The sequence below is a fragment of the Amblyraja radiata genome, chromosome 30 (genome assembly GCF_010909765.2).
Source record: "Amblyraja radiata isolate CabotCenter1 chromosome 30, sAmbRad1.1.pri, whole genome shotgun sequence".
NCBI lineage: Eukaryota > Metazoa > Chordata > Chondrichthyes > Rajiformes > Rajidae > Amblyraja > Amblyraja radiata.
Genome location: NC_045985.1, coordinates 8,960,927 through 8,973,685, shown reverse-complemented (window position 1 = coordinate 8,973,685; position 12,759 = coordinate 8,960,927). Strand labels below are relative to the sequence as shown.

Below are 12,759 nucleotides of genomic sequence, written 5' to 3'. Positions count from 1 at the left end.
CTCGCTGTGGTGTGATTTCCGAGAGAACGCCGCCATCTATGGCCGTCATTCTTGGCTACCTCGCTCAGAGCCCCCCTCCGCCTTCCGGGACTGGAGGATTTTTCCCATCGATGAAAAATCAGAGAGATATTAATGTTTAAAAACAAATCCCCATTCTCTGCTGCCCCCGCTGGAGGCAGGGGGCGGGACTATAAATCCCGGAAGTGTTGTCCCTCACTCAGTCTCTGCCAGACCCAGGAAGTGAGAGGGTCACGGCCCTCTGAGCTGCGAATAACACTGAACGCACGTGTGCTCCATGGTGAGTCCCCTCGATGCTGCTGCAAGGTGGCTGCTGCCCAATTGTTTGCCTTGCCTTTTTAAAAAGTTTGTGTTCACAAAATGAATTTTGGATGTCGGGTGGCTGCTGCCCAATTGTTTGCCTCGCCTTTTTAAAAAGTTTGTGTTCACAAAATGAATTTTGGATGTCGGGTGGCTGCAGCCAAATTGTTTGCCTTGGCTTGGCTTTTAAAATTGTTGCAACAGTTGGCTGCCAGCCCAAGAATCCATTCGGCCCACAATGTCTATACTAGCTCTCTGGAAACCAGTACCTTCGGCCCGCAACACCCATACTAGCGCAACAGAAAGCCCCCCCACTGGCGAGCAATATTGGAATTGGTGGAGAGGTGGAATATTACGTTGGTGACCAGCCCTCCCAAAGGGTCCCACTTAGTCTAGTATATATTATGTGTATGTTTATATTTATATACATACTAGACCACCTCTCCCCAATTCCAATATTGGTGGCCAGTGGGGGGGGATTTCTGGAGCGCAAGTATGGGTGTTGTGGGCTGAAGGGACTGGTTTCCAGAGGGCTGGTATGGACATTGTGGGACGAATGGATTATTGGGCTCGCGGAACAGTCACTTAAGCCTGTTATGCTGGCAGCTCACTCACTCACGGCTGGTGGGCTGGCAGTTGACTCGCGGCTATTCCTTGAAATTCCATTTCAAGCAGGGTGCAAGGCCACCAAATTCAAGTGCAGTTTCATACCACTTCAAGCAGGGTGCAACGCCTCCAAATTCAAGTGCAGTTTCATACCGCTCCAAGCAGGGTGCAAGGCCACCAAATTCAAGTGCAGTTTCATACCACTTCAAGCATGGTGCAAGGCCACAAAATTCATGTGCAGTTTCCTACCACTTCAAGCAGAGTGCAATGCCACCAAATTCAAGTGCAGTTTCCTACCACTTCAAGCAGAGTGCAATGCCACCAAATTCAAGTGCAGTTTCCTACCACTTCAAGCAGAGTGCAATGCCACCAAATTCAAGTGGACCCGCCGCCCGCGGCTGCTGCTGAACCCGCGGGAGGGGTGATTGTTTCAATCTTTATATTTTCACAAAAGTAATTTCTGTTCCGTTGCCGGACGCGGATAACGCGTTAAAATGAACGGATCGACAGACAGACAGCTCTGATTTCAGTTGCTGTTTATTTCACTCTTCCCACATTTACATTCCCCCTCGTTTGATTTCCGCGCTCACTGGGGTTTCACGAAGCGGAATTTGGGGATTAAATTGGAGCTGTTCAGACCCGACCTGTTGTCCACTGGGTTTCTGCCCCACAGCCGCTGAGCCCCGCTCCTGACATCGGTCCCGGGACCCGACCCTTTTACACACCCGGAGGGGAACCGGAGCAGATTCTCAGCCACTGGTTTTCATCCCAAGTCTCGAAGTAAGGATAAAGTTTCTCTGTGAATTTATTCCCAGTGAAGGTGTGGAGATGGGACTTGGTGTCCGCATCGTAAAATGAAACTGTCCCGGACTTGTAACTGAGATAAACTCCCACCCTCTCGGGGATGGGATGGGCGGGGAGAGGGGATTGAGGGGAGGTGAATGCATGAAAGACGTCATCCTGCCGCCCGATGCTCCAGACTCCAGTCTCCGGGGTCAGGTCGTCCTCTCCTTTCCTATTCACAGACTGTGCGGCGACTCCCAGACTCCACCACTCACTCCCCGCCACCTCCACCTCCCAGTAATGTCTCCCCGATGTGAATCCCTCCGATCCCAGCACACACTCCCAGTATGTAAACCTCTTCCCGGTGTCAGGGAGACTCCTCCGGGTCTCGGTCCGTCTCACCATCTTCCGATCCTCAGACACCTCGAGCTCTGGATGCGCTGTTTCCACATCCAGGGTGACAGAGACTGGGGGGAGAAAGAGAGAATCAAAGAGTCCTCGGGGGTCGGGGGGAGAAAGAGAGAATCAGAGAGTCCCCTGTGGTCGGGGGGAGACTCGGGCAGCGCGGCCCCGGGATCGGGGGAGAAGCCGCTCGGCCTCAGGCGCAGGCGGGAGGACAAATGACACATTCACCCCAACAACATCGGGTGGACATCAGACATCTTTCCTGGAGCTACTCAACCGGGCAGGAGAGGGGGAATTCCGCGGGTTCTCGGGAACGGGAGTCGGTGGTGCGTGCAGACGTGGAAAACGAATGCGTAAAGTGAGGATGAACGAGAGATTGCGGGTGGGGATGGAGAAATAAGGCCGGTATTTAAATATCTTGCCAGTATATGGCGAGGGAGATACAGATTGGAAGATGAGGAGACTGGTGTGAGTGGTAATTAGAGGTGGTTAAAAAGGATGTAGAGATGCGGGGTGGAGTTGCCGTGATCATATTGAACGGGAGTGGACTGGAGGGGCGAGGCAATTTGCCATTGTTTACTTGCTTTCTTTAGACGAGGGTAGATTTGTGCGTCTTTACAACGAAGAACATTCTGATCTCATTGTGAATCAATATATGAACTTCACTGAGAGACTTGACAATGTTTTGCATGTAAGGCTGGTCCAGAAAGCAAAAGCAGGTTGGATCCAAGACGAGTTGGTAAAATGGTTCCAAAATTGTCTTGGTAGCGCAAGAAGGTAGCGCAAGAGGGATTTTCAGCTTGGAGGTCTGTGACTGGTGGTGTGCAGCAGAGATCGGTGCTGCAACCTTTGCTGTTTATGTTATATTTTCCTGGCTTGGATGTGAATGTAGGAGGTGTGAAAAGTACTTTTGTGGAGAATGGGAAATGTGGGTAGCGAGGAAGTCTGCCAATGTTCGCAACAAGGTATAGGCTAGATCATCGAACCCTTATTGTCATGCAGGGATATCAATACTGGAGGATGTAGTTTTCTTCACACAAAGAGTTGTTAATAGGAGGTATACAAAAATGCTGGAGAAACTCAGCGGGTGCAGCAGCATCTATGGAGCGAAGAAAATAGGTAACGTTTCGGGCCGAAACCCTTCTTCAGACTGATAGGGGGTGGCGGGGAGAAGGAAGGAAAAAGGAGGAGGAGGAGCCCGAGGGCTGGGGGATGGGAGGAGACAGCCCGAGGGCTGAGGAAGGGGAGGAGACAGCAAGGGCTAACAAAATTGGGAGAATTCGATGTTCATGCCCGCAGGATGCAGGCTCCCCAAGCGAAATATGAGGTGCTGTTCCTCCAATTTCCGGTGTTGCTCACTCTGGCAATGGAGGAGACACAGGACAGAGAGGTCGGATTGGGAATGGGAGGGGGAGTTGAAGTGCTGAGCCACCGGGAGGTCAGGTAGGTTCTTGCGGACCGAGCGGGGGTGTTCGGCGAAGCGATCGCCCAACCTCCGCTTAGTCTCACCGATGTAGATCAGCTGACATTGCTGATCTTTTAAAGCTGAGTTGTTAATAGGTATCAGTTTTACCTCGTTTGATGATATCAGATGTTTCTCTCAATGCCATGTTGTGGAAAAATGTGAGTTCAAACTTTTCAATCGGCATCGCACCATCTACCACCAACATTGGTTTGGTTTCAGCACTAACCCTGCAAATATTTAACAGCTGGTTATAAACTGAGCATTCGCTGTTTTTTTTAGCTGTACTATACAAACATATATTGTTTCAGTCAAAAGCATGTCCTACCTCCTCTTGCGAACAGCTTCCTCCTGAAATAAATAAAACACAAATCTGAATATGGATCATGATGGATGATGGACTGAGATGGATCATGATGGACTGAGATGGATCATGATCCCGACGGCAGTTATTTCACCAAATTGCTTCAAAAAACCCTCTGATAATTCCCATTTCCCAAAACTTTGCCGCTGAGCCTGTCACACAGACAGAAAGTGGATATTGTCATTGAGGCATCGAACACGGGGGAAAGCATAGGAATGTCAGAGATAATGGGATGGAATATTTTAAGATCAGCGGTGGATTTAAATAAGTAGGGGTTAGAACTATTATCACTACTTGTGGGGAAAAGAATGCCTGGAATGCACGACGGCCTTTAATAAACTCCACAAGAAATGCAGTAAACAGAACGTGGAACTCGTAGGGTGGCCTGAAGACAATATTGCAGATAAATTTGAAGTGGGATAAATACGCGAGTATTCCTTGAATTTGGGACATTATTGTCGGATGTGGTGAGTAGATGGAACAGATGGAACATTGATCCAGTACTGAATTACTGGTAAATGCAGCATTTATTTCAGAAATTTAACCCACCACTTTGTGACTGTGCACTTTCACTTCGCCAATCTGTAGTGTAACCCCTCACCTTTAGAAATATCACGCCATCCTTGTGGTCTATCTGTTCCTGTAACTTTGAGAGTTCCTCCTGAATGGAATTTAAATTCTCTTGAATCTCTTGAAGATTTTTCTCCATTGTTTTTACAATCTTCGCCTCTTCTTCCCGGATATCTCCGAGTAACCGCTGTTCTTTCTCTCTGAGAATCTGGCGCAGTTCAGCAAACTGGGATGTGGTCTGTGACTGAAGGTTGCGTGACGCGTCCTGTCAGATGAGAGATGAGAATCAATATATTATGTCACTCTGCTGTGTTTCTTCATGACATGGAAGGTGACATTTGGCTAATTAATGTTGAGTGCTGAAGTGCAGAAATATGCCATTCGGCCCAACATGTCCATGCTAGGCTCTGTACGTATCTACGCTAATCCCATTTACATGTATTTAATCCGTAGCTTTCATTAACTTGGCAATTCAAGGGCTCGTCTTGATAATTCTGAAATATTTGGTGAAAGTAATGTACAAGCACATCATTCCCATTTCACCAGTTCAATTCCCTGCAACCTATTCCATTTCATGCGTCTATTAACACTCACTGGACAGAACCAGGTCACCAGAACTAGCAGTCAGCATCACCACTTAGAATGACAGGCTTCATAGAGTCTGTAGCAAGGGGTGTTAGATACCGACCAAAACGCCCCATCTGCGCTATTTCCACCTGTTCGCATTTGGCCCAGATAGTTCTAAAATGTTCTCTCCACGAATGTGTTCAAATATCTTTTAAATATCTTTATGGTACCTGAATCAACTACCTCCCCTGGCAGCTCGTTCCATATACCCACTAACAAAGTTGCCCTTAATGTTCGTATTAAATCTGTTCCCTCTCGCCTTAAACCTATGCCCTCGCATGCACGACGCCCAACTCAGGATAAAAGACTGAGTATTCACCTTAACATTTCATGATATTATACACCAGCAATAGATCATTCTTCAGACTCCTGCGCTCCAGGGAGTAAAGTCCTTGGCTGCCCAACCGCTCCCAAGATCTCGGGTCCTCGACTACTGAGCTCTATAGAGGTGCCCACTTATTGCACACTTCACTGGGATCAAATCTACACAAAATAATTAAATCGATAGTGTAAATATGCGAGATCCACAATCTGAAGTTCAAGATCATCTTTAATCAGTACCCATATAATAAAGGTACAGCAGGTCGTTACTTGTTAGTTCATCGAGGGAGTGCAGAGAAGGTTCACCAGACTGATTCCTGGGATGTCAGGACTGTCTTATGAAGAAAGACTGGATAGACTTGGTTTATACTCTGTAGAATTTAGGAGATTGAGAGGGGATCTTATAGAAACTTACAAAATTCTTAAGGGGTTGGACAGGCTAGATGCAGGAAGATTGTTCCCGATGTTGAGGAAGTCCAGGACAAGGGGTCACAGCTTAAGGATAAGGGGGAAATCCTTTAAAACCGAGATGAGAAGAATTTTTTTCACACAGAGAGTGGTGAATCTCTGGAACTCTCTGCCACAGAGGGTAGTCGAGGCCAGTTCATTGGCTATATTTAAGAGGGAGTTAGATGTGGCCCTTGTGGCTAAGGGGATCAGAGGGTATGGAGAGAAGGCAGGTACGGGATACTGAGTTGGATGATCAGCCATGATCATATTGAATGGCGGTGCAGGCTCGAAGGGCCGAATGGCCTACTCCTGCACCTAATTTCTATGTTTCTATGTTTCTACCGCTTCCAAGACTGACTACTGTAAGAAGTGGGTGTTAGTATGAATCACACAGTAAGGTGGGGTTAGTGATGCTATTCTACTATGATTGGCTTTCATGCATAAACTAATCTACATCCTTCCCCGTAAAGAGTGAATATGGTTAAACACACGTTGCAAGAATTCAAACATACTCGCTGTATCTGCCTGGCGGTTTCCTAATACGGCCCGAACACGTACGGACCAAGCCCTCTCCCCCTTCACCAGAAAGATTAAAAGGAGTTGGTGAACCCGGAGGTGAGAAAAGAGCAGGGGACGTGCGTGGTGACCGACAGGGGGAGCATGCGGGAGAGGTAGTATTGTGGTTAGTCATGGCCGCCGGTCGTGGTGGGGTACGGGACATGCTGGGACTGGTGGTGGCCACGGCAGCAGACGGCTGGAACTGTGGAGGTGGAGAAAAGGGATCATTTTCGAGTGGCACGGTAAACACTACCGTGGTGGACGTGGCTCATGCACAGCTAGCAAGTGTTGGCGACTCCGACAGTACAAGGCGCCATCGATGTCAACAAGGTAGGATCGTGGTTCTTCAGCCAGGCCAACAACGTAACCCAAACGGGAATGTCCCACAGAAGTTTGCAAACGGCCGACTTGGCCCGGCAGCAGTGGTTTAAGTGGTTTGCAGGACTTGTAATGGGATCGTTTCTGGATGTCGTGTTTCTCGTGGATGCGCTTCTGGATCGTAGCCGGTGGCACCTGTGGCACCAGCTTCTGCTGGGCAATCGGGATCGGAGATGTCATCGTCCTGGACATCAGTCGCTGGGCCGGCGAGCCCAGGATCCCGTCTCTAGCAATGTTCCTGAGTTTTAAGAGGTCGAGATACACATTTGACTTGGCTAGGTGGGCGCGTTCCATTAGCGGTTTAGCGCTTGTGGGCTCGTTCAGCGAGTCCGTTACTTTGTGGGTATTCAGGGCTGCTCATGACGTGGTGGAAATTCCATTGGTTAGCAAGGTATTTGAAGGCTTAACTGGTAAATTGTCTTCCGTTGTCGGTCTGCAAGCGGACAGGTGCGCCGAATGTGGAGAAGTGTTTCTGTAGCTTTTGAATGACCATCTCTGATGTGATAGAGGGCAGCTCATCGATTTGCGCGTAGCGCTGTTCGGTGTCGGTCATGGTACGGGATGCATAGGAGACAGGGCGTAAAGTTCCATTGGCAGATGATTGTAGGCAGGCTGCGCCAAGTCCGAATCGTGAGGCATCGCAGGTAACTCACGGGGCGCTTCAGGTCGAAAAATGTCCGCTTCGATTTTAAAGCGTCAAATGCTTTTTGGTGTTGGAACCAGGACCAGGCAGTCCTTTCGAATCAGTTGTCGCTGCAGGCCGAGCATGTCGGTAGGGGCAGGCATCTCTGTGACGGCAGCAGTTTTCTTCGGATCCGGCCTGAGACCGTCAGGAGTGAATACATGTCCAACATCGGTGACCTCTCGAACTCTCAACTTGCACTTGTTAGGGTTGAATTTCAGGTTGATCTGACGCGCCCGGTCCATGATAAGCTTTAGGTTGTTGTCATGCTCCGCTGTGTCTTTGACATAGACCAAGATATCGTCTACGATGATGGCACACGGGAGTCCCTGGAACAGCAGCTCCATGTTCCTCTGGAAAACGCCACTAGCCGAGTTGATGCCGAATGGCATTCTTAGAAATTTGAATCTGCCAAATGGGGTGGCAAATGTGGTCAGGTTTGATGACTCGTCATCCAGCGGTATCTGCCAAAATGAGCTCTTTGCATCGAGAACCGAAAAAACGGTGGCTCGTCCGATCTGCGCAGTGTTCAAATCCTTTGGATTGATGCATATGCGGAGCTCGTTTTTACCCTTCTTGAGGGTGGCAACCATAGTGGAAACCCATTCAGTGGGTTTACTGATCTCTAGTACGCCTAAGGAGACCATGTTCTTTAGTTCAGACTCAATCCTGTCTCTCATAGCATGTGGCAGACGGTGAGGTGCATGGGCAACTGGGTCAACATTGGGGTCAATGGATATCTTGTAGGTCACGGGCAGCTTGCCTAGTTTGCCATAGAACAAATCGGGGTATTCTTTTACTGGATCGACAGATATCAGTAGCTTGTGAACTGACTGCTCAAATGAAACCAGCCCTAAGTCTTGGCATGCGTGGATGCCCAGTAGAGTCACAGAGTCAGAATTCAAAACATAGAAGATCAGATTCCTTGTAGTCTTTTCCAGCATACATTTAAAAGTGGTTCTTCCCAGGGGAAACAAAACTTCTCCCCCGTAAGCATGCAGAGTGGACTTGTCTTTAGTCAAGGCCTCATTATTTCTTATCTTGTTGTAGAGGTGCACCGACATTACATTAACTTTTGCACCAGTATCTAGCTTGGCCTTGACAACTTTATTATTAATTGCCATCAGTACTGTAGGATCGAGAATCTTACCAGCTGTGTGAAGGAGTGAATACACGGTTGACTCCCCGTTAGAGTTAATTGGACTGTCCTCGGGGGCAGAGTCGAGCTGGTCTTGAGAAACAGCCTTGTTGTAACCGGTGCAGATTAGACACTGCGCTATAGGGTCTTTTCCCACGGGCTGTGCAAACGACGGCAAAAAAATTCATTTTCTTACAGTAATTGCAGGACTTTCCGTAAGCGGGACAGGTAGCTCGCCCCTTGTTGTGGAGGTAGTTACAGTTAGGACACTTCCGAGGGGGCTCATTGGTGAATCCCCGATTCGCCGGTTGGGGGGCCTCAGTCATAAATCTTCTGTTATCGGCCGATGTTTGCGGTCTGTTAAAACCTGTCATATTTATAGACTTCTTTTCGGAATCAAACTGTTCGCTGAAAAGAGCGACAAACTCAGACAAACGACAGGCATGAGCAGCCTGCTCAAGGGTTAAATCTGGATTCCGCAGTAACTCTGAACGTAGCTTCTGATCATTCATCCCAGAGACCAGTTTATCCCTTATCAGCTCGTTAATCATGGTCTTCAAACGGCACCTCTGAGCCATGTAAATCACAAGAAAAATTCTCCACTGGCTCATCAGGAAGCTGGTGTCTCGCGAAGAATTTGGCTCTTTCTAAGATGCGGTTCGACGGTAGGTCACATATCTCACGGAATTTACGCAGTAAAACATTAGGGTCATTCATAGACTCTGTAGGCACAACTACCTGATCGTTGTCGCCTTGAACTGCTGGAGCATATTCAAAAGTCCGAGCTCTCATCATGGCCTCGGGTCCCACAAGGTTAAGTAGGAGGGAAGCCTTGACAGCGTCTGGTTCATTTCAGTGGACGATATTGATGTAGTGTCCATAATCAATCTCAAATATCCGCCATCGCTCGCCGATGTCGGAATCGAAGATAAGCTGCACAGGCTTTCTGCATGATTGAGCCATAGTGAAGCAAGGAAGAAAAAACTGACAAACAGAAATAAAACCTGGTAGATGGATGCAGAGGATAACACCAACACCATGTAAATATGCGAGATCCACAATCTGAAGTTCCAGATCAGCTTTAATCAGTACCCATATAATAACGGTACAGCAGGTCGTTAGTTGTTAGTTCATCGTTACCTCTTCCAAGACTGACTACTATAAAAAGTGGGTGTTAGTATGAATCACGCAGTAAGGTGAAGTTAGTGATGCTATTCTACTATGATTGGCTTTCATGCATAAACCAATCTACAGATAGTACAAAGCCTCACCTGAACTCCAAAAATGCTCTCTTTTTGTTGTTGCTCCATTTTCTCGATCTCTGATTTATTTTCTGTGAGAGATTCGAAAGAAGATTTCACCTGTTCCTGGGGTTGGGTTTCAGATCAGAGAATACAAATGTCAGACAATAAAGAAAAGATTACACAATGATGTGATCGAAGTTCATTTTGTTTTACCTTGTAGAATTCAATTGCTTCATCGACCGGCATGAAGCTGTGAGTCTTGTGTTCCCGCCCAGCTGCACAAATCACACAGATCAGTTTCTTGTCAGTTTCACAAAACAGCTTCAGTTCTTCCTGATGTTTCTCGCACTGAAGTTTACTTTTCTTCGCTTTGAGATTCAGGCTCAGTGTTCGAGCTTTCTCAGACAGTCTCGCCAAGGCCCGATTCACCCTGAGGGTGCGGTCTGGAAACTCATCTCTACATTCCGGGCAGGAGTTTCTCTGCTCCCTGTCCCAACTCTGTGTGATACAGGAGCGGCAGAAGTTGTGCCCACACTCCAGTATCACCGGATCGGTGAAGAAATCCAGGCAGATGGGACAAACTGCCTCCTCGGTCCAACTCTCGACCTGGTCTTTCGAAGTCATTTTAATCCTCCACTGTAGAAGGGTTCCGGCCCGAAACGTCGCCTATTTCCTTCGCTCCATAGATGCTGCTGCACTCGCTGAGTTTCTCCAGCAATTTTGTGTACCTTTAATTCCTCCACTTCCTGGTTCAAAAGGTTTTCTCTGACGTGGTGCTGCTGAATATGGTCGGTCACGTGACCGTCACGGTGGCGCAGCGGTAGAGTTGCTGCCTTACAGCGAATGCAGTCCCATAGACCCTGGTTCAATCCTGACTACGGGCGCTGTCTGTACGGAGTTTGTACGTTCTCCCCGTGATCTGCGTGGGTTTTCTCCGAGATCTTCGGTTCCCCCCCACACTCCTATTTTTGGTAAATGTTAAAAAATGGCTTGGTAAATGTAAAAAATGTCCCTAGTGGGTGTAGGATAGTGTTAATGGCCGGGGATCGCTGGTCGGCGCGGACCCAGTGGGCCGAAGGGCCTGTTTGCGCGCTGTATCTCTAAACTAAATTAAACCCAGCCCCTGCAGTACCGTGTCGCTGCGCCCGCTGCCGTCCCGGGCAATTAATACTACTTGGCTGCAAGTGTTCAGTGTGAAGATGTCCTGGCCGCTTCCAGCTCATCTCACACGAGGGAGGGGTAGATTGGACATTAAACTGGCCTGAATAAGGACGAGAAAGACTAAGGCAGGACAGAAAGGGGCGGGGCCCGGCGCTAAGGAAGCCTCGGGTGTAACCTGAGGAGACGTTGCACCTGTTGGGCAGTGGAACCCGCCGCCCGCATCTCCGTTCACAGCCCGGGATCAGGATGGACGGAGACCTCCCTCCGCCCTTATTTTATTCCACAACAGTGCACCTGTCTCTCATGCAGCAGTAGACAAAATTGCTGGAGAAAATCAGCGGGTGCGGCAGCATCCATGAAGCGAAGGAATAGATCAGGTTTCGGGTCGAGACCTTCGTCAGGCTGAATATTAACACTATCCTGTACACACAATTTTACACATCCACCAAGTAAATTAACCTACATAGCTGTTCGTCTTTAGAGTGTGGGAGGAAACCGAAGATCTCAGAGAAAACGCACGCGGTCACGGGGTTGAACATAGAGACAGCACCCGTAGTCGGGATCGAACCCGGGTCTCTGGCGCTGCAAGCGCTGCAAGGCAGCAACTCTACCGCTGCGCCACCGTGGAATCAGTGAGTGTGGAACACGGAGCACTCAGATTCGAAAGCCCAATTGGCAGCATTTCCTCCCGCCCCTGCAGGTCATTCTTGCCGCTAATGCTTCCGAGATGGCGCCCAACCAAGGCGTCTATTTGCGTGCGATGCAGATCTACAATCACATATTACAATCGCCCCACACTCTTAAATCTCTACTCCCTCCTCAACATTTCTCACTTTAACTATGATCGGACTTTGCTGGTTTAACCTTGGACTAAACGTTATTCCATCATCGAGTATCTGTCCACTGTAAGTGGCTCGATTATAATCATGTATTGTCTTTCTGCTGACTGGATAGCGCGCAACAAAAGTATTTCACTGTACCTCGAAACACGTGACAATAAACTAAACTGAAAAGCCTTATTCCCCTTAGATAGGCACAAAATGCTGGAGACCGTCTCTACCCGAAACGTCACCCATTACTTCTCTCCAGAGATGCTGCCTGTCCCGCTGAGTTACTCCAGCATGTTGTGTCTATCTTCGGTTCAAACCAGCATCTGCAGTTCCTTCCTACACCCCGAGCCATATTTCCCTTGTTGCTTCTCTCTCTCAAATCTGTGCCCATTTGAACCTCGCTCACATGGGAAAGACCCCGACCCCCTGCTCCCCATTCCCCCTCTCCACACCGGACCCGAGCTTGAACCCTCTGTGAAAGCTTTCAAATTCCCTTCTCCACAGAGAACCTGCACCCGCTTCTCCAGCCTCACCCTCGACCCGAATCTCCTCATCCTTGAAACCATTCCAGTGAATATCTCCTGCGCCCTCCCGATGATCCTCGCTTCATTCATTAAGTTTGGTGACCAGAAATAGGCTTGATGCACCAGTTGGGTCCAAACCTGTATTTTATACCGATTCAACATAACCTCCTGATGAAATAGGAAGGAACTGCAGATGCTGGTTTAAATCGAAGACAGTTACAAAATGCTGGAGTATCTCAGCAGGACAGGCAGCATCTCAGGAGAGAAGGAATCGCTGACGTTTCGGGCCGTGACCCTTATTCGGACTCTTTCACATTTTTTTTACATCTCATTATATC

At 48.5% G+C, this 12,759-nt stretch overlaps 1 protein-coding gene and 1 long non-coding RNA gene across 2 annotated transcripts in view; one reads left to right on the top strand and one right to left on the bottom strand.

Moving 5' to 3' along the window:
* Window positions 1-1,443: 1,443 nt before the first annotated feature.
* Window positions 1,444-12,759, bottom strand: part of LOC116989849 (E3 ubiquitin-protein ligase TRIM39-like) — a 41,913-nt gene continuing 30,597 nt past the window's right edge. The window contains exons 5-8 of the mRNA XM_033047415.1: window positions 4,540-4,741; window positions 3,903-3,925; window positions 3,686-3,804; window positions 1,444-2,174 (exon numbers count right to left, since the gene is read on the bottom strand). Coding sequence (XP_032903306.1) covers window positions 1,642-2,174; window positions 3,686-3,804; window positions 3,903-3,925; window positions 4,540-4,741 — 877 coding nt within the window. The 3' untranslated portion in view covers window positions 1,444-1,641. The remainder of the gene's footprint in view (window positions 2,175-3,685; window positions 3,805-3,902; window positions 3,926-4,539; window positions 4,742-12,759) is intronic.
* On the top strand, window positions 2,987-3,726 carry LOC116989889. The gene is made up of 2 exons (XR_004416366.1): window positions 2,987-3,155; window positions 3,673-3,726. It is a non-coding gene; the product is annotated as an uncharacterized LOC116989889 (long non-coding RNA).